Genomic DNA, 20,665 nt, shown 5'->3' with positions numbered 1-20,665 from the left:
ACAGACTGAGCAATTAGTCTTTTTCTTCTTTGGAAGTTGAAAGGCCATGACTTTCATCCTAACTGGCTCTTATTCAGTGTGGTTTCCCCTGGCCCACGTGCCACTGTTTATGGATCTGCTAGTTAAAGGGATTGGTAGCACAATATGTCATATTTTTATGTGACCTCCTGGTTGACATGAAGGCATATCTGGGACAAGGGTGCAGGGCTGGTCACAGAATGGAGTAAAACTCAGAGGCCAGCAAAGCCCAGGCAGCCTCATGTCTTACCCAGCCCAACCAAGTGTCCAATGCTTTCTTGGAACAAAGGTCTTTAGGGATAGTAAAACTAGCCATGGGGATGTGTTAAGTATTGTTTTGCTCAGTTAAAAAAGTAAGGAAGAAAGAAAAAGAAAAGGAAAAAAAAGATTGAAGACAGATTGAAGGCAGATTGCATATGTTAATTGTCCAATGAAAGTTTCAAAAATGATCTAGTCATTTGGATCTTGAAATACTTTGCTGCTTAATATTATGTAGACAGCCTAAATCCATGAGATCTGAGCTTGTGTGAAGAGTTTGAAACCTATACAAGTAACAGATTTGCTATTTGGGTTACAGTGTGGAAAAAAAAAATCTCTGGAAACAGATTTATGTATTAGTTTTTCACTCTGCCACCAGATGTCCTTCATGAGTAGGAAAATATGATGGCTTGGCTATTTTGAAGTGTGAATGCCCAGCATTTTTGAATAGGGAGTGAAGGGAGAGTGGTAGTGAATGTAAATGTACCTCAGACTTTTGAATAAGACACATATTTTGGAGACTGCCTTATAGGTGTAGCTTTCAGAAGCACTATTTATTTAACTTCCAAATTTTTATTTCTTATACTCTGCAAACATTTACTTAACATATTTCCTTTTCACTTAACTCTGAACTGATATTTTTCAAAGTTGAGCCAATTTTTATATTTTGAAATTAATGTTCAATATATTCCACTCCTTATGCTAATTGTCATAATGAAAATTTCATTTTCGAATGGAGCTTCCTGAGGATTCAAGGAGGCCAGACTGTCCCGTGCCCCAACCCCAGACTTTTTATGGCCACATAGTTTATACATTTTTATGTTAAATTAATTCTAAAAGCAGCCACTTAATAGCTTTAGGAAAGTTAGTTGAATGAGACCAATGTGTAACTTAATATCAAGTCAAACTGCAGTTGTAGCTTACTGCTAATGATATAATTCACAGGAAAGTATAGGGTATAGCGTATTTATCATATCAAGTTAATAAGTAGTTATCTTTTCAAAATAGAAATTATTTGGTCAAGTGTGCTATAAATGTATAACGAAAACCTCCATAAGATATAAGGAGCAAGGACAACTATATTCTAAAGAATTTGATATGTGAATTCTACTGGGCTTAATAACATATGGGTACAGGATTCCCACCCTGATCCCAGCACCACTGTAGGCCTGGGGTGGCTTGTGCCTCTACATGAAGGTTCCTCACTTCTTCAAGAGGTAGGGCAGGGTTGGGACAGACGACCTATTTACAGAAACTGGAGGCCATCTGCATGAAATGTCAGCCAAGCAACCAGATGTTTGCTATGGATTGGCTCCCACATCTGGCTCCTTGAGCAAATTCCTCTTCTTTTCCCCCCCAGATGTTTTAGAGACACATACAGAGAACTTAATGAAGCTTGTCCAGAGCTCACAGAGGAAGGGGCGGTAATATTTTGGTGTCCTGCAGGGGGCGAAGTTACCTCTGATTTTCTTAAGGTGGTTCACACATTCTAGCTAACTCCAAAGCCAGATCTCTCCTCTCCCTTCAAATCTGTCACATCCCATCCTGTCCAATCACATGTATCTTTTCTCTAGCTCCCTCTTCTAAAAACTCTGGGTAGCACTGAGATGTCAATAGGGAATGAGTGAGATGGGGGATTAGGGGTTCCTTTCCCACCCTATGTTCCAGTTGGAGAAGCAGTGGTCCAATTTTGAGCTTATTCTAATCTTAGAACTGTACCTCTTTACCCATCCCCTTGGTCCCCGATGGATACAAAGGTTTGCCTGGATGTTTGCTGATACGTGATGTGTACAGGTTGGGAGCACATAGCGAGGATATCAGAAGACATCTCTTAGTTGCATGTCTCTGTCCTCATGATCATTGTCCTGTCCCACTTAACCTACTTTTCAGTCTTCCGGGTTCTTAAGGGAGATGTGGGCTCTTGTGTTCATCATTTAAAGCCCCCCCCCACCGCCTTATTGTAGCATTCCTCTTTACTCTAGCACTTTCAACAAGAACTGAAAGTCCATCTTGGTGAGGGTGGCAGCCCATACCAGACCTGAATCAGAGCTTCGCATCAGAGCTTAATTGATAATGTATCACTAAATGGCATTATAGGTACATGTCACCTGGGTCTGTCTCCTTATAATTCAGTGTCTAAATAAAGGGGGAAACGGCACAGGTGTGTGTATCCGTATGTATTCTGCACTAGATTTATCCCCATAGATGCATACGTAACAGGCAGGTCACAACCTGATTTTGTGTTTCTAATGGCATAGCCCTATTAAAGTGTCCCCATCTATGCTCAAGAATCTTTAAATTTTTCATAGCTTCCCTCACTGCATTTATAGCTCGGAGCTTCTTTTACTTGCTTGTATTTCACCAGAAGTCTTATGAAGAGAGTGCAACTAAGTTTTGTAAAAGGAGGCTGCCCTGGAGGGGATACCTCTTCCTAAATATACCTGCTGGGATCTCAGATCTTCTGGATGGAGTTTGTGTCTGCTGTGGCTAGCATGGCCATGATTTTATGCTTGTAATATGTCCTGGATAGAAGAAAGCAATGATGCAGTCTCTTGAATTCTAAGAGTCCTGGCATCCAGACCAGGCAGTGATGTTTTCTCTTTCAGGATGAAAAGAATTCCTGTAGATGTTTAAAGACTGACTTTCAGCATTGCTGAAGTTGTATGGCCTCATATCAACAACTGTTGGACATTTGTAAAATTATAGACTGTCCTCAATGACCACTGTGCCTGTGCCAACATAAAACTAGAAAGACGAATCCAGTGGATTGTTAGAGGTTAAGACCCTTGCTCACTCAAAACAGATTCTTTGAAATAAGATAGGAATGTTTGTAAGATTTGGACCAGCAGAAACCCCATGACCTCATAAGTCCATGAATCTCATAGTCTATATTTGGTCTCACTCCCAAATACCTTGGATCATGTGAGCGGAGGCTGCCAAATCAGCAAATTGCAGTTTTTGTTTCTAAACCACACACTTTTTACCAGGTAGAAGAACATAATTTAAAGGGAATTTACCTCTAGCATCCACAGATGACTGGGTATTCTTGGACAGCGGGCAGGCAAGTGAATTTGCAGCCTTTTTGGTAAATGTTGGTGTTGTCAAGTTCATAGCACCCTGTGTTTCAGGGCCTTCTACCACTCCCCCCTTCAGGATGCATGCCAAGCCCTTTTCTTTACTGGGCTCGTCTTCATTCACCACTCCTCAAGTTTTATTTTGCACTATGTAACTGTGTTGTATTTCAAAAAATTAAAATGCAACATTAGCAGACAAACTGAAGAAGCACGGAGACATTTCCAAGAAGTTAGGGGTGGCTTTTCCATTGTACTAGCAGATCACACCCTCTTTGAAAGCCCAAATGAAGAGATAAGTCAAAATATTCGACCCCAAACCCTCAGGACACTGGTCTGGCTTATATTTGGCCCTCTCTGCGGCCAGTTTGTGAGCAGCTCCGTTGGAGGGTGTGTCCCAACTTGCAGCAGCTGCCTTTGAAAGCCACGTGTCCGCTAAACGCCTACATTACATCAATAAGAGAAATTAAGGAGGGAATGGGAAAACGATCATTTTTTCTTTTCTTCCTCAATTATTTCAGGAATAATTGATTTAATAGCTGTGTTTACTTGTATTTAATACAACTTAGGTCTTTGACATGACATTAAAAGAGACAGGTTCGGATTGGGGAGTTCGTTAAAGCACTCTTACTAACGGTGGCCTCTTTGCCTTTGGTACCTCGCAGCTCCTCGGGCGCCTCCAAGAATTCTCTGTACTTGAAACCTACCCGCCGCGGAGGCGACGCCTCTCGGGAGGGGAGGGTGAAAGAAGGGGCGGGCCTATTTAAATAGCCCGAGAGACTCGTCTCTTCATTGGCTGCCAGCTTGTCGGTTACCCAGGAGGGCGGGGAGTCCCGGGGGCTGGAGTGCGGTACCTGAGCTAGACGCGCAGCAGAAAGCCCACGTTGGCCGCTGCGGGGAGCGCAGCTCAGAGAGGCGGGAGACTGCGAATCCCGGGCGCCGACGTCGCAGCAGCGGCTCCCAGCACGGGTCCCCTTCCCTCCCGTCCCCTCGGCCAGCGGGGTTTTCTGGGCAGCTGGGAGAGCACGGAACGGAAAGCAAGATCCTCGCCGCCTCCGCTTGGGGAGGCGAGAGGGACGCGATTTTGAGGGGGAGAGACAGTGCCCAGGCGGAGGGGCGCGGAGTTTGTGAACAAGAAGGAAGTTAAGCCTCTCGGAGAAGACTGGCGTTTCGGGACGCCTTGTCGTCACAGCCTGGGCCTTGCGACGGGGGAAACTTCATCGTGGCCCTGTGAACCGGAGAGGGGCATGCGCGGGGGATGATGCGGGACGTCGCCTCCAGCTCGTGAGAGGCCCCGCTTCCCTGCCGCCCGGGGTCCTATTCAGCCACCGGCTCCGGAGGGCGCCGGGCAGCGCACGTGTGCGGGCAGCGAGGCCCGGGAGTGACCGCTCCGTGACCCGCCCAGGGGCTGGGGCGCCGGTTGCAGTGCAATACTGACTTGGGCACACCTGGCTTAGACTTGCGTCTCTAGAGACCCGTGCGGAGTGCGGGGCTCTAGTGATCGCTCCTTCGCCTTCCCTCCAGCCTGGGTTCCTGGGGGCTCCCCGGACGACCATGAGAGATAAGGACTGAAGGCCAGGAAGGGGAAGCGAGTCCTCTGAGAGGTGGCGGGGGCTGTTCTCGCCAAGGGCCACAGCGGCCACTCTCCAGCCTCGCACAGCCGCTCGACGCCTCGCGGGGCCCGCGGAGGCAGCCGGGCCGGGCGGGGATGCCGGGGCTGGGACGGAGGGCGCAGTGGCTGTGCTGGTGGTGGGGGCTGCTGTGCAGCTGCTGCGGGCCCCCGCCACTGCGGTCGTCCTTGTCCGCAGCCGCGGCGGCCGCTGCTGGGGGTCAACTGCCCGGGGACAGCGGGAGCCCTATCCGTGCAGAGCAGCAGCAGCCACCACCGCAGACCTCCTCCTCCGGCTTCCTCTACCGGCGGCTCAAGACGCACGAGAAACGTGAGATGCAGAAGGAGATCCTGTCGGTGCTGGGGCTCCCACACCGCCCCAGGCCGCTGCATGGTCTTCAGCAGCCACAGCCCCCAGCGTTCCCACAGCAGCAGACGCCTCGCGGGGAGCCACCTCCAGGACGGCTAAAGTCCGCGCCCCTTTTCATGCTGGATCTGTACAACACCCTTTCTGCAGACGACGATGAGGACGGGGCGTCGGAGGGGCACAGGCGGCACCCTGGGCCCCACGGAGGGGCCAGCTTGTCCGAGCTCCAGCAGCCATCTGCCAGCGCCGCACACACTCTCAACCACAAGAGCCTCTTGGCCCCTGGACCTGGAGGCGGCGGCGCGTCCCCACTGACAAGCGCGCAGGACAGCGCCTTCCTCAACGACGCGGACATGGTCATGAGCTTTGTGAACCTGGGTAAGAATTTGGGGTAACGTAACGACGAGAACATCTCCCTCCTTTCCAGTTTCCCAGGCCCAGGGTGGTGGTGGGTGTGAAGGGGTGGAGGAGCATGCAGATCCCGCCTGGCACTGCGGGCATGCGGGGACCAGCGGGCTGCGCTCCTGCCACCTGCGCGGCAGTAGGAGGCACGTGCGCTCAGCGCTGGTCCTGGGTCAGGCTGCGATCTGCAGCTGTGAGAGACTGGGGGCGGGACTAGGCTCGCACGGGTGCCGGGCTCCGGGAGTGTTACCCCTGGATAGCTCCTCTTCAGCAGGGCCCGGGCACGTTCTGCGCTTTTCTCACTGCTGCCTGGCTGGGACCACTTTAACCCGACTCTGGCCTCCGTGGGAAGCTGAAGGCTCTTGTTTAGCACACTTTCCCCTCCGAACTGTCTGCTTTAGGCCCCTTGACTCTTGGAGTGTCAAGGGGCCTAAAGTTTTCCCACCGCGACTTTTAGGGAATCCGAGAGGAGTTGAGAACTTTGAAAACTTGACATGAGTGTTTTAAGAGGAATCCACAGACTTGGGAAGGTAGCGCTTTGGTTCCAGAGGAAGGTTCTGCAAGACCGCGGAGGGCGATCCGGAATCCCAGCCCAACTGGGGTCATCCAGTCGGTGCCCTCGCTCACTTGCCCCCAAAGGCTAAAGCTTTAATCAAGGCTGCCAAATCTACACTGACGAGAAAGGGTGTGGGGGTAGGGTCGGGGTTGGGCGCTGAGCTGGTCTGAGCCCGTTGCCAGGCAACGGAATGGAAATTCAAGGGCGGCTAAATCGGGCTGTGCCACAAATGTTCTGTGGCAACCCGGACAGAGTCGTATCGCCTGTTTCCCCTTAAGTTTTCTCATCTGTAAATGTGAAGGTTGTGAGGAATACGCTTTTGCAATCAATGCTTCTTATTTGTGCTATTCATTTAAAAACTGATTCAGTTTAGTGTGGGCAGAGGGACGTAGGGGATGCATCCTTCTCAGGGAGAACTGAGGAGGCAGCAACCACACCCCAAGTGGGTGCAGTAGCTTTGTGGGGTGAGTCTCCACGAGCATCCTGTCCCGCATGAGATTCGTAGCGATGCCCAAGGCCCCACAGTGGGTTAGCAGACACTTGGTAAAGTAGCACACAGGTTTCCAAGCCCTGTCTGAGACATCCGCTGTTTAACTGCATTTATTTACTTGAATGATTCCCGTGTAAAATATCTGGGCGATTTCTTTCCAACATATCTATGATTCTCAATTCCGCTGAGCTTTGGTGGGGGAGGGTGGAGCGATAAAAAGTGAGGGGTAGGAGCGAAGGAGGAGGGGGAGGGTGAAGAGGCTGGAAGATTGGCATCCAAGTGGTGCAAAAATCCTCCTGGGAAATTCATGAAACAGAATCTCACAGGGAGTGGAAGCGCAGGGCCTGCCAATCTGGCTACTTGCACTGCCAGGAGATCTGATTGGACAAAAATTTTCACAATTTATTGGAAGCAAATCCAGGGTTGAGCCACCTCCAGGAAGCAGTCTAAGGAAACTCTCTCTCATGCCAGTCAATAAAATGTGGTGATGGGGGTTGGGATGGAATGGGGAGGGGCCGCCCAGGATTAGGGCTGTTCCTTATTCTAACTTTTCTGCTTCTTCTTACCTAATAAATTCCACCCCCTATTCTCTCACGCACCCACCCACCCACGCCCCCATGTTTCCTGACAACTTTTGGGGAAATGTTTTATTGCCTTTAGCGGGAGACCTAACCTGGATAAGGAAAACTGGTTCCTTCATGGAGAATCATGTTACAGTCTCTGAGAAAACAGTTCCTGACCTTGGACCCTGGTTTTCAGCCTTGTCTACCCATTAGCATTGCCCCAGGGCACGTGAGGAACTCTGGGGTTCTGGGGCTGCTTCCTAGATTACTTCAGAATCTTTGAGGGTGGGGTTCAGGCATCCTCCTCCTCCTCCTCCTTTTTTCTCCCCTAAGTGCCATAGATTTTTCTAATGTGCTACCAGGGTCAAGAATCTCTGGAACAGAAGATCTTGATGTCTGAGGAAAATCTATGTATCATTCCCAGAGATGAAGAGCAAAACTTCCAAACATCGACTGTAGACTTACATGAGAGCTTTAAAACATCCTAATGCCCAGGTTGTATTCCATCTCAATTCACTCAAAATGTGTGAGGGTAAAAGCCAGAATCTTTCCAGGATTCAGGAACCATTGCCTTGGGTGGTATTTGAAATTTCAAGAATGGACTTGAGGCAAGTTTGTAAAGTACAGTCATGTTTATTGTGCTTAGTGACTTCCAAATTCCTCTGGTTCCTTGCTTTTCTGACCTTTTGTGGTCTATGGGTACACACTCCTTCTGAGTCACACTGTTTGAAGCTGGTTGACAACTAGTCTTGCCAATGGGGTGGTTTAACATAGTATCTCCTTAAGGATATTATCTTAATATCCTTAGATATTAAGTTCAGACATTTAGAACATTAGACATTTTTCATAAAAGATTTTTAAAGATATGTAAGTTCCAGGAGAACTCACCAATAGTGCAATTTCAGATCCAGGGGACAGGCTGTCATGGAACTCTGACCTAAGCCCCTTATATCCCATCATTGGGCTGTGTGACTATAAGTAATACCTAATATAGGTCTAGTCCTGGACTCCCATGTGGGTAATTAAAGAAGAAACCCTGTTTTAAGTAAGTAGAATCCAAGCTAAAAGCCATGCCACCTGCCAATCAAACAGTTCTATTTCATCTTAATCCACTTAGAAGTGAGAAGGGCAAATTATCACATTTCACAAAATGTGATAAAATCTGATACCATGACTCTGAGCAAAAGAAGGACAGTTCACTTGAAGAAAGTAATTGCTTAGTAGCGTGGATTCTCTGAATAAGGATGTGGGGAGAATTCTACAGATTTCCTGATTGGTGTCAATGTCATGTTAACTGTTATATTACAGGGCTCATCTATTAAAGAACCTGCAGAAAGACAAACGCTACAGTACTGTATTTAGAAATACTCTTATCTGCTGGGCTGAGAAAGTTGAACCCTGGAGGTATAAGGGAAAGTGTTACATAGTTGTAAACATTCCTCTTCTCTGAGACTGGAGGAATAATTTACTCATGAAACACGTTTAAAACACCCTGAGCTTTGTCATCAGCAGAACTATCAGGAAGTATGAATCAACAGGATGAATCTCTCCTAGTCCAAACGCTGGTCATTTGACCAGTTCATTGTTGTTTATATTGCCTGCTTAAAACTCCATCTGGGTGAATAGCCTGGGATGTGAGGTACAGTCCGTCTGCCACTGAGACTGGTTTACAGAGTTCCCCGGGTGAGCTCGTGAACTTGCATGTAATCAGGGCCACAGATGCCATTTCTGTTTGTTTTCTGCTAAAAATGTCTTGGCAGTCTAATAAGCAAGCCTGCCAATGTGGTGACCTTGGAGAGGTGTCCTGAAATATCCTTGAGGTCCTAGCTTAAAATTCACCTTCTTAGAGAGACCTTTTTCTGCCCCTCTACATAAACTAGGGTTGCTCCATCCTGGACTTTACCACCCCAGCACCCTGTTTATTTCCTTCCTTTTGCTGATCACAAGGAGTTTTTCTTTTTTCTTTTGGAATTTGCTTACTCATTTGTTTGTGTCACCTCTAGGTTGTCATCCTTCAAAGGCTGAAGTCTCACCAATCCACCACTATAGCCTGCGCACATAATATAATGCTGACCACGTGGCAGGTGCTTAAAAAGATTGAATTAATGAAAATGTAGGCAATACCCCATATTTTTAATACAGAAGATCTGATTCTTTAGAAATGCCATGTCTGATTTTTATTGAGTAAAAAGTCTGAAGTTCAGACATGTAGAACATTGAGGTTCATGGCATTTGATGCATATCATAATGTTCTATTAACTTGCCTCTTTTTTCATTAGATATCCAAGTGTGTATTAATTTGTTTTATGCATTACATGAGAGAGATGTAACAGTGCTTCTTTAAACCTCTGTATTTTAGACTTCACGTACTTACTTTGAATTAATGAAGTGTTGATCTCCAGATGCTAGGATTAAATGAAATAATAATAATAATAATAATAAAAAAACCTCCAATCATGCTCAGAAAAGGGAATCAGTATGTCTTCGTACAAGTAACAAGAAACTTATTGTACTAAAAATACTGGCAATCTTCTTGACAAAATTACTCCTGGGAAACATAAATTAGAAGAAAAATTGAATACTCCCTACTCATATTTCTAACCAGATCCATGGTACTGTCTTTTTCCTCATCAACATAGTATCAGTAGGTACTATTTTTCATTTGAGCTGCCTGTACTCAAATGAAGATTTTTATTAGCAGAAAATAAATCCATGCCTGCAAGCTACTCACAGCAAAAAAGAGTTTGGAGAATTTGCAAGAGCCCTGTTCAAAGAAGCAGTAGAAATCCTGCTAAAGAGATTTAAATGTGAAATTCAGTTTTATTTCAACAAAAAAAGTCGTACAATGTGTTCTTAAACTAAGATGAAAGGGCAAGCAGATACCATTGTTTAGACCTCAGATGGTGTTTCCTTTGGTTTTCCTTCTAAGAATGGGTACAAGTCCTTTTTTAAATGTGCTGAATCATGGTTAGTTCCTCTATTTAAGAGCTCATCTCTGATTAGCTTGGAGGAGGGCTCCCCAGGGATAAGAGAATCTAAGTGGAAAAAACAAAGTTCAGCACCTTATTTAGCATATGATAACTAAGTCACATCTCTGTGTCTTCAGAGTTTTTCTGTTTGTATGTTAGACTTCATTTTTTTTGTGCTAGAGCCTCATGCACATGAAGCCCAAGCTCCACCCCTGAGCTACACCTGCAGCCCCAAATCAGTATTTTACATGAATATGGGTGGGAGCTGGGAATACCTGCCGTAGGTAGTTTAGCAGACTCTAAGACTCTTTGTCTCTAAGAAGCTGAGTTAGAAAAGGAAAACGAAGAGGATGCAGTTTCTTGGATAATGAATCAGCTCTTTGTAACTTTTTCAGGAGAATGCTGACTTTTATACTTAGAATAAAGTCATTTTGGTTTAATTTTTCCACATTGAGCCTGATTCCTCACCTCGCTCTTCTTTTCTTTTTTTTTTTTTTCCTGAATTTTAGTCAATTCACCATCATTGGTGCCTTCTAGCGGTAGAAAGAAAAGGAGGAGATATTTTTAAATCAGATAATTGTGTTTTTTATGAGAAACTTCCATGTGGATCTGGTTAAAAGGAGTAGTAATCAATACAGAACCTCCTTCAGATATGAGCAGTCAATTTACAAAGTCTTCATGCTTGTAAACAGGTGTTACAGATTAACTCTTCTGTCCCACCCTCAGAGGCTGCAGTTCAAGGACCCCGGTGCCTGCCAGGAAGCCTGTTGCCTGGGCCTCAGACTGTCACCCAGGGGCTGAGATGGGGAACTTCAAGCACCCTCTTTTTTGTGTTCCTTACACAGAAGCAGTGCATTCTGTTGTCCTCTTTCTTGGTTTTTGTCATGATAGCAGAGTTAGTTTTATTTAAGCACATCTCTTTTCATAATCTCCTTAACCACCAATTCAACACCCGTCTCTGTTGATCTCTGGCCCTCTGGAAATTTGTGAGCCAAAAAATGGTCCCAGTCTCCCTTGGAATATATGAAAGTGAAGATAGTTGTATTGAGGAGAAGAAAAACCATCATCACATTAATAGAATTTAGGGTTATTAAAGAACCAGGGCTATCAAGTTTTGAGAACACCAGGAATTCTCAGAATCTGAGTTCTGTCTGCTTATCACAAGCATTAGAAATCTACCCATTGGTTGCTAATCACTGAAACTTACTGGAATTTTTTTTTTTTTTTTGTTCAGCTACCAGGATTTTGAAGGTATTGTTTTCTATAGTTTCTTTTTTCAGTATAAATATTAGTATTCAGCACCCTAAGGATAAAGTTAGACGCCAGGGCCTGGTTGGGAAAACAGCTACCATTCACAAGGTAGTTTTTTTTTTTTTTTTTTTTTTCTGGAGAAACATGTCCAGCAACAGATAACCCACTCTGGGTTTGTTGGTTGACCTAGTTTGGGATTATTGGTGAATTTATATTGTTCATAGAACTTTGAGCTTGAAAAGTTTTTGCATATCATCTAATCTTTTGTGTTTTCAGTTGAATTTGTTAGATTTATTCAGGTCATTTTCCCCTGAAGGACCATTCACAGACCTGCCAAGAGGTCCTCCTGCATCAAAACAATAGGGCCTTTGGTCAGGCAGGAGTGAATACTTAAGGAGTAATTACAAAAGCATGCCAGAGCACAGTCCTGGAAAAGAGGTGAGGAGATCCAAATCTTCTGAAATTTTGTTGTTTTTGTTAGTGGATATCATTCTCTCCTAGCACAGTGGCTTTGAGAAAAGAAAATGCTATGTATATCTATAAACATCCTCTTGTTCAGTAGGCTGAAGTGCTGTTGACCCCAGTGAATTGTTTTCTGCTTGGAAACTGAATTGCAAGCCACTGTGCTCTGTAGTGACAATTGTTCTGCTGATATCCACAGGCACCGATTCTCTTCCTGCCCTTCCCATCTCCATTATTTAAGAGATTGGGCCCATAATAGAGATGGTATCTAAATTGCATCAGGTAATTCCTTGATGGCTCCCCATGGTCTTGTTATCTCAAACGCAGTCCCAGATGACTGAGTCCAAGAATCTCTTCAAACATTTTTGCAGAATGAGCCTCTGGTTCCTAGTTTCGAGTTGAGAGAGGCTTCCTGACTTTCAAGTTCATGGGCATACGCCCTTGATTGCTGATCCTGCTGGAGAGGCTGGGATTGTCCCGGGCCCCGAAGAAATGTCCTTGCTCCTCAGTGTAGGTTTTGTGTTCAGATTGTTTTCTCATCACGGGAGAGTTCAGCCCTGGAGGGGGAGGAGTGTAGATTGACAGCAGGCGGGGACAGTGCCCCGGGGGGAGGGGCCCCTCCAAGCTGACCTTTGTCATCCTCCAAGTTCCTTATTATCTCTCTGTTACCACTTACCCTTTCACCTTGTCCTGAAAGTGACTTCCAGCCTGCAACATCTGCGTCTGTCGATTGTTGTTCCTGTGTTTACAGGCTTGTGGGTTTCCTGTACATGAACATGGGCTGGGAAAAAAAAATTCCAATTTGTGTCTAGTCAGAGGATAAGCAGACCATGTCATCTGTGGGTGTGAGCTCTCATGTGTCCACGGGAACAGGAGATTTAAAAATAATAGTAATAATAATAATTGACTTCGCTAATTCTCTGAGACAAGTTATTTTCCCTCCCTTCTTTTAAATGGATGAGTTATATTTAGATAGTCCAAAGTCTGACTTTTGTAAATCACGAAACGAAGGACTAAAATTTTTTACTTGATTTTTTTAAAAAACAGATTTATTTGCCTACTAGCATAGCAGAATGAGTTAACAGAGAAGCTGTATGCTTTTAAAAATTAGGTTTATTTTTTAGAGCAGTTTTAGGTTCACAGCAAAACTGGGCAGAAGTTTACAGAGGTTTCTTTTTTTGTTGTTCTAAATAGTTATACATGACAATAAAATGTGACATACATATATGCAGTATAACTTCTCATTCTTCTGGTTGTACATGATGTAGAATTACTTTGGTTGTGCAATCATATATGCACATAGAATAGTCGTGTCCGATTCATTCTACTATCCAGAAATTCCCCTTTCATTTCCCTCACCCTTACATATGCTTAGCCTTTCCTCTTATCAACCTCTGCCACCAGAGTGGCCCATCGGTTAAAATCAGTGAACCTACATTGATACATTATGATCACTGGGAGACTCTGGTTTACATTAGGTTTCACTCTGGATGTTCATTCTGTGGGTCTGGACAAATGCACCCGCCCTCATAGTGTCAAACAGAGTAATTTCACTGCCCTAAAAACCCACTGTGGAGAAGCTGTCCATTTAACAGGGAAAACCAAATCCATGAAAATATACAAAGTTTGGGGGCAAGAATAATAAAATTCCTTTGTTGAATCATACTTTGTTTCTGGAATTTTACCCCAGTGGTATATAAAGAAGTAATTTTGATAGCCTGTGAAAATGTAGGGTCTTATTTTATAGTGCTTCTACGTGTTGACAACAAATTCATCAGAAATCCTTCTTTCTTTCTTTTTTAAAGTCTAGGAGTTAAAAATCTTTTTTTTTTCCCCTACATACTTCCAGTGAGGTGTCTGTCACCATAGTACCTAGACAATCCCTCAGGCAGAGACATGAGTGATTAAATTTCTCCCTGGCTTGTGCCCGTTTGATCCATGCTCGGCAGGATTGGAGGGAGTAAAATAGAGAAGCCTGAAGAAGGAACAAGAATTATTGGAATTTTGTGCTTGTAAATTATTGAAATTGAGAGGGGTGGGTGTTAGGGGAAGAGTTAAATATATTTCCTTCCTTTTGGAAAACTCATATAGAAATGGTGTGCCTTTAGGATGGAGAAACTTATCAAAAAAGAAAAATAAAAAATCTTACTGATCCTAGAGGCAGGATCAGGGAACTTTCAAATACTTCCTCGGAGAGATTATTGAGAACTGAGTAAAACTGAATTAATTGAGATTCCATAAATTCAGAGGTCTTTGTAAAAGAATATATAAAATAGGCTTATTTTCCTTTGAACTGTTTCCCATGTCAAAGGGTAATAAGGATTAATGGTAAACCAAAAAGAAAATACAAGAGCATAAACAAGAAACACGGTAACTCTAAAAAGTGCTATTGAGCACATAGCTGTCAGTTCCTGTGAGATATGTTGGTGATTTGAGAGCGTTCCTGGATGAATGTCAAACAGATGAGACATTTTGTGAATTCTCCCCCTCTCTGTGTTAACTACCCATCATAGAGAGATCCTTTCTCACTTGCTCATCTCTTATGGAGTAGCTTGGGGCCAGGGCAGTATTAGTGAGCTTGAGAAATTCAACCTTGTCCCGTACATCTGACTTGGAATCTGCTGTGGTTTAATACATCTGAGTGTTGGAAGTTTAGTCAAGCAAAAAAAAAAAAAAAAAAAAAAAAAAAGATACCTAAGGACAGGGCAAAGGCTTATGGGGGGAATTGTAAGATGGTCATAGGGGCCTTGAGGTGAAGATATTTGGTTACCTGTACTTCTCCCAAAGGGCCATGGAACAGGTTTGCATTTCTAGGGGGACTATTTAGGGTAGAGCCCTCTAGCACCATTGGGAACACCTCCAACACATATGGCCCCTTAGTTACTTCATTTGCTTAATCAAAGTTGTTTGATTCTACTGTTATACACATGTGTGTCATTGTTATAAGATGTGGAGTCCAACATGGTGACAGGGATGTAGGTGGTACCCAGGGGATGTGAGTTGCTCTATTTCTTTGGCTTTCATTGCCTTCTCTCTTTTTTCCTCTCTGTTTAACAAATTTGGCAACCTCAACACATTCATTTCCTTTTTCATATGTTCTTTACCCATAGTTTTGGTGTCTCTGTCACCAGCAGAGCAGATTATACACATTCCCATTGAGTTCTATACCACAGGAATGAGTCATCCTCCACTATTATGGTTAAGTAGTTAGATTTCTTGATGATTCTAGAAAGTGCTTAAGTATAGAGTGGAGGAAAGAGCACTCGATTACAATTCAGGAAGCTTAAATTGAACCTCTAGTGGTAGTAACATCCTTTTTATAATATGCAGTTCAAAACACTCAACCAAGTTTCTAGTTCTCTTTCTTTATCTATACAATTTGAATATGTGCAATAGATCTGCATTTTCCAGAAAACGTCTCATGAACAATGTTTTTCCAAAATGTTCTGCACAAAAAGATCACGGAAGCACTTCATATTCTATTCTTGTCTTTGAGATTTACATGTCTATCAGCATATTAGAGCTGTGAAAAGACTGGCAGGAGAGAAATTGCTAACTTGTTGTAATAGTTTTCTTTGAATTTACTTTAGCTTTACAACCCCTTATTGCTGGAAGCTTCTTGGGTCAGACCTGCCCTCTCTGCCCCCATTCTGGCCCTGGTTATTCTTACAGAGTATGACAGTCTGTGTTTCCAGATGCCACTGCTTTCTGTGGCTCCAGCTCTTTCTGGATGGGTCACCTGTTTCACCTTCCCTTGGTGAACCCGGGACCTCTGCCCCCCTTGCTAAGGGGGAGTATGGCTTCCTGATATTGCTAATTCATGGGTTACCACTCCGTGATCTGCTTCTCCCACTACTGTGGCACCAGCTCCCTGCGTTAAATACCCTGTGTTGGAAACACTTGCAAGGGTTCCTTTTCCCTGTTTGGACCCTGGGTTAGTCATTTTTCCATAACTATAACAAATATCTGAGATAATATACTTATTAAAGAGAAAAGGTTTATTTTGGCTCACAGTTTTGGAGGTTCCAATCCATGATTGATTGACCCTGTTGCTTTTGGCCTGTGGCAAGGCAGTGTATCGTGGTAGGGAGCACATGGTAGAGCAAAGCCACTCAGCTCATGGCTGAAAAACAAAATAGAAGAAGAGAAAAGGGATGGGGTCTGACTATCCCCTTTAAGGGCACACTCTCAATAACCCGAAAACCTCCGACTAGACACACCTCCCAATAGTGCCAAGCTGAGACCAAGCCTTCCACATACGGGGCTTTGGGGGATATTCTAGATATAAACTATAGCAGACTCTGAAACTCTAGCCTCCTAATTGCCTGGAACACAGTTGAGAAACCCAGACAAGATAATGCTCAGAACTCAATTCTAGGGTTGTTCCTTTCTGTGTTTCTCTGAATGTTTGTTTGTTTGTTTCTTTCTTTTTTAACAGCTCTATTGAGGTATGATCAACATACAATAAGCTACTTATTGAAAGCATACAGTTCTATGAACTTTGCATAGGTAGGCATCAATGAAACCATTTCAGCAATCAAGATAGTGAGCGTCTCCTGAGCTATTCTAAGCAATTGTGCGTGTGAGGGCATGAGACCTTCCATCCAAACACAGAGAAGAGCTGTACAAAGTCCCAGCTTTCATCAATGTCACTGCTCTCTTGCTTTTATCTTTAAGGGCTTTGGCTGTCTTAAGAATGGAATGTGCTGTAGATGTTTGTGAATGGTTTTCTTGGATCAGAGAACCATAAGGTCAAGTATTCATAGGGTCAAGCCTGCTCTTTGCAGTTGTGATTGACCCTAACTCTGTATCTCACTTTGCACATTTATTTTTGAACCAAATGACCCTGTTGGCATCTTGTTTCTAAATGTTCAAGTAAGCTTGGATTCTGTTGGAGAAGAGCACAAAGATGCTTTCACGGGTTTCTGTTTTAAATTTGGGCAATTTTGGTAGGGCATCAGTCCAAGAACTTTAAGGAAGTAAATCCCAACCTATTCCCAACTTTTCCCTATGCTCCCCATTCTCCAAATATTCTGTGAGCTTAAGTAGATATTGCTTCCTCCCCAAGACAGCATCAGTATTGTATTTCTTTATGACCTTTTGCCTTAGAGAATGACTGATGTCACTCATCCTGTTATCTCAGAAAGGCAAACACTTTTCTTGCTGCAAATATACAGTGAGTGCTAGGAAGTTAGGGGAGAATTTGGAAGTCTTAGAAGAGAACAAATATTTCAGGTACCGTGAAATGAATGTTCCAGATAGCACCCAGTGGCATAGTAGGTTTCAAAATCATGTGACCATCTCCCACCTGTCTGTTATTCAGGGATGTTCCTACATCCTTTCCATGTCTCTTACCACCTGACTCCTGTCCCCCTCACTTTGCTGAAGTGGCTCTGTTAAAGGCAACTCATGACTGTCCCAAGTCCTTATCCTCCTCTCCACCAGCCTCCATCACACTGATGTTCCTTTCCCCCAGCTGGCCAGCCTGTTATTTGGGGGGACAGTTTCTGAGACACAGCGAGAGGTTCAGAAGTGTGGGCAGGTGGCAGGAAACCTACATACAGGGGCCAGAGAGGACTTGGGCAGGGGGTGGTCACTCTTAGGTACAGGAGTGGAGAGATGTGGTCATTAGGCAGGATGGTGGGCAGTTACAGGCTCTTAGGTGACCCAGCATGGAGGCTGGTGGCTGGTGGGACTGTCAGTGCAGTTATATGGAACTAGTGGTCAGCATGTTTGGAAAGAGCCGGAACATCAACTCACACCAGCATCAGAACCATGCGGTGCAGTGCTTGCAATTGTCTCATTGCAAAAACTGCTTTGTTTTAAAAAAATTTTAAATTTCTATAGACTTGTACTTTTGAAAAACTGACAAAAAAATGAATTATGAGAAAAGTGACATGCAAAATGCCAAATACACACAAAATCAAACCTTAACTTTGAATTATTAGCTGCCACTTGTATACATTTGTTAGTGGAATTGTCATCAGAACCATCAAAACACTTTCCATTTCCTAGGTATCAGAGTTTATGAATCAGCACGGATCTGTTAACGTGGATCTGGGGGCTTGGGGTGTGGGAATCTGCATTCTAACCAGCTGTCTTGCTGATGAGAGGGGTGATTGACGTTTGAGAACCCAGTGTTGGTTCCTCAGGTTTAAACTTAATCTCGGCCCTTGTTCCTACATCCAGTGAATTGCCACACTTACAGTTTCCAGGATTTCCCCACTCGCACGTTCCCATCCTCCTCCTCCATCATTCCACAAGTTTCCCTGATGAGCTCCTTGTGATGCTTGGCCTTGACTTCTGCACCGGCCTCCCTGTTGCTAATCCACCCTGCATCTCTGCCAGCTCTGTCTCTCTGTGGTGCAGATGTGATCTGTTATCCCCCTCCATCACCTTCATTGGATCCGTATGGTCTACTGAATGAAGCCAAAAGGCCTCTCACTTCCGTCCTTCAGTTTCTTCTCCTCCGCTCGTCTTTAACACGTCCTATTCTCTCAGCTGACGCTGTTCCGTGATTTTGTCCATATATCTTGTGAAACTCTCCATTTCAATGCTCTCAATTCCACTCGATTCTTTAACCCCCAGCTCAAGTGCCATCTCATCAGGGAAACCCTTCTTTTTCTTCCTTTATTTATTTATTTTTTTGTGGTGCTGGGGTTCAAACCCAGGGCCTTGCACACACTGGGTGAGTGTGCACTGAGCTGCACCCCCAGCGCTCCAGGAAGCCTGTCTGACATTTGCTCATCTGCATGCATTACTCTTTGCAAGAACATCTGGGTCCAGATGACAAGGGACGTTTCCCTATGCAGAAAGTCACAGAGCAACATTCTAACTTCAGATACCTGTGTGCAGATGACCTCTGGGTGGCTTAGAGGAAGGAGCTTGAAGCCTTGAGTTCTGTTGGTTGGCTCTGCTACCTACTACTGTGTGCACTGGGCCAACCCTTCAATGCTGACTTTTCTGATTCCTATCCTCTAATGTTTTATCCATCTTTGGTACATTTTCCCCTCTCTAAAGTACCCAGCATTGTACCTTAGTTGAGACACAGTAAGTACTCCTTACAAAGGTACTCATACACAATAAGTACTCAATTAAATCGGTATATGCTGTCTTAGTCTTATCTCTTGTCACAAATAACATCAAACATCTGGAAGAAAGAATTATGAACTGTGAAACACCTTGGGCAGGTTTGAGAGATGCTTATTGGATTCTGTGTGCACCAATGGTTATTAAAAAAAATAAAGTTACCTTCCCCTTTCGGGGCTTATGGTCTGTGACTTTTGTGATGGTTGGAAAAAAAATCTCCAGGAAGAAGAAATATTATTTCCCTTCTATCTGATGTCATGATGATTTTAGTAAGAATTAATAGGAGTCAGTGGTTGCTGCTGAGTCTAAATTTAAATTTCCTGCTTGTGCCAGGCAGAAGGCGTGCATGCAGGCAGGCACGGACTCCTTCTGCAGGTACATATGCAAAATACTTATCTTGTCAGCCTCTGCTTGGGGCTGGCTCACTTGGCTCACATTGTGGAGGTGTTAGACAGTATGTTTACATAAGGGTCAGGGGGTGACATAATGTCTATTGAAGCAAAGCCACTTACCCTCCCACCAGGCAGCAGGGAGCATTTAAAAACTGAAAACAGATCAAAGCTGTGTGGGCTGGGCTGAGATACCCCTCCTCAGCATATGTATTAGCCTTGGGATGGAGAGAAGAATGAGAGAGGGGTTGGGGGAGAGGTGTGTTGGGGGAGATGGAGAGAAGGAGAGAGGGGATGGAGTTGACACAGGTCATAGGAGTAACAAGTCCAGATGTCTTTCACATTTTATTTGATGGAAATGGAATATGGAAATCAAATGGAAGGGGAATATGGAAATAATTTCAGACTCATATTTGTAAGTCCTATCAAGCGATAATCTTGCATATTTTATTTTGCCTTACTTTTCTGTGCTGGGGATGGAATACACGTGAGGCACATGCCACGCGTGGGCTCTCCCTGAGCTGCATCCCCAGCCTATTTTGTGTATTTTAGACTTTTAAAATAGATGTACATGTAGAGGAAGGGGCATTGTGCAAGGTGTGTTCCCTTTACTTTTTCCTACCCCAAATAGGATTTACCATTGTTTTATTTCTTATTTTCTGGCTGTATTTAGCAACAAGTAACCGTGTGTAGTGTTGCATTGTCCAATATTTACAAGGCCAATGTGTCTTGTTGTTGGAATATCTGTGGTCCTGTTCTCTAGCTGGCTGGCTCTTGTTGGGATCATTTATCTTGTGTCTGTAGGAGGTGAGCCAGCCACAGCACTCTGTTGTCCTCTCCGTGTTGGATGATACAAGACGCTTGTTTTCAGGAACAAATGGATTGACTTCTTGTTGATCCAGAGGTCTTTGTTTTCGGGCCAGTTTTTCTTGATCCTTTTGTTTTGAGGGCCTGGGGACTGAACCCAGGGCCTCACCCATGCTTAAACCCATGCTCTAACCACTGAGCTGCACGCAGCCCCTTCAGGCCAGTTTCAACCCTGGCTCCTCCTCTGGCATGTGAGTGATACCCTCTCTGGTCCAGTGTTAGATCTTCATGGCCCGTCTGGGCCTGCTCCTATGCAGCGGAATTCAGAATCGAAACTTCTGAGATGCCCTCTAACATCACTAAC

The 20,665-nt window shown here is 44.3% G+C and overlaps 1 protein-coding gene across 1 annotated transcript in view; it reads left to right on the top strand.

Moving 5' to 3' along the window:
- The first annotated feature begins 4,187 nt into the window (after window positions 1–4,187).
- The window catches only part of BMP6 (bone morphogenetic protein 6), a 169,135-nt gene continuing 152,657 nt past the window's right edge, over window positions 4,188–20,665 (top strand). Inside the window, exon 1 of the mRNA XM_081295328.1 lies at window positions 4,188–5,701. Within this exon, the coding sequence (XP_081151454.1) occupies window positions 5,056–5,701 (646 nt within the window). The 5' untranslated portion in view covers window positions 4,188–5,055. The remainder of the gene's footprint in view (window positions 5,702–20,665) is intronic.

This window comes from Spermophilus citellus (genome assembly GCF_964194105.1).
Source record: "Spermophilus citellus genome assembly, chromosome: 5".
In the NCBI taxonomy this organism is placed as follows: domain Eukaryota; kingdom Metazoa; phylum Chordata; class Mammalia; order Rodentia; family Sciuridae; genus Spermophilus; species Spermophilus citellus.
This window is presented reverse-complemented; position numbering and strand designations above follow the sequence as displayed.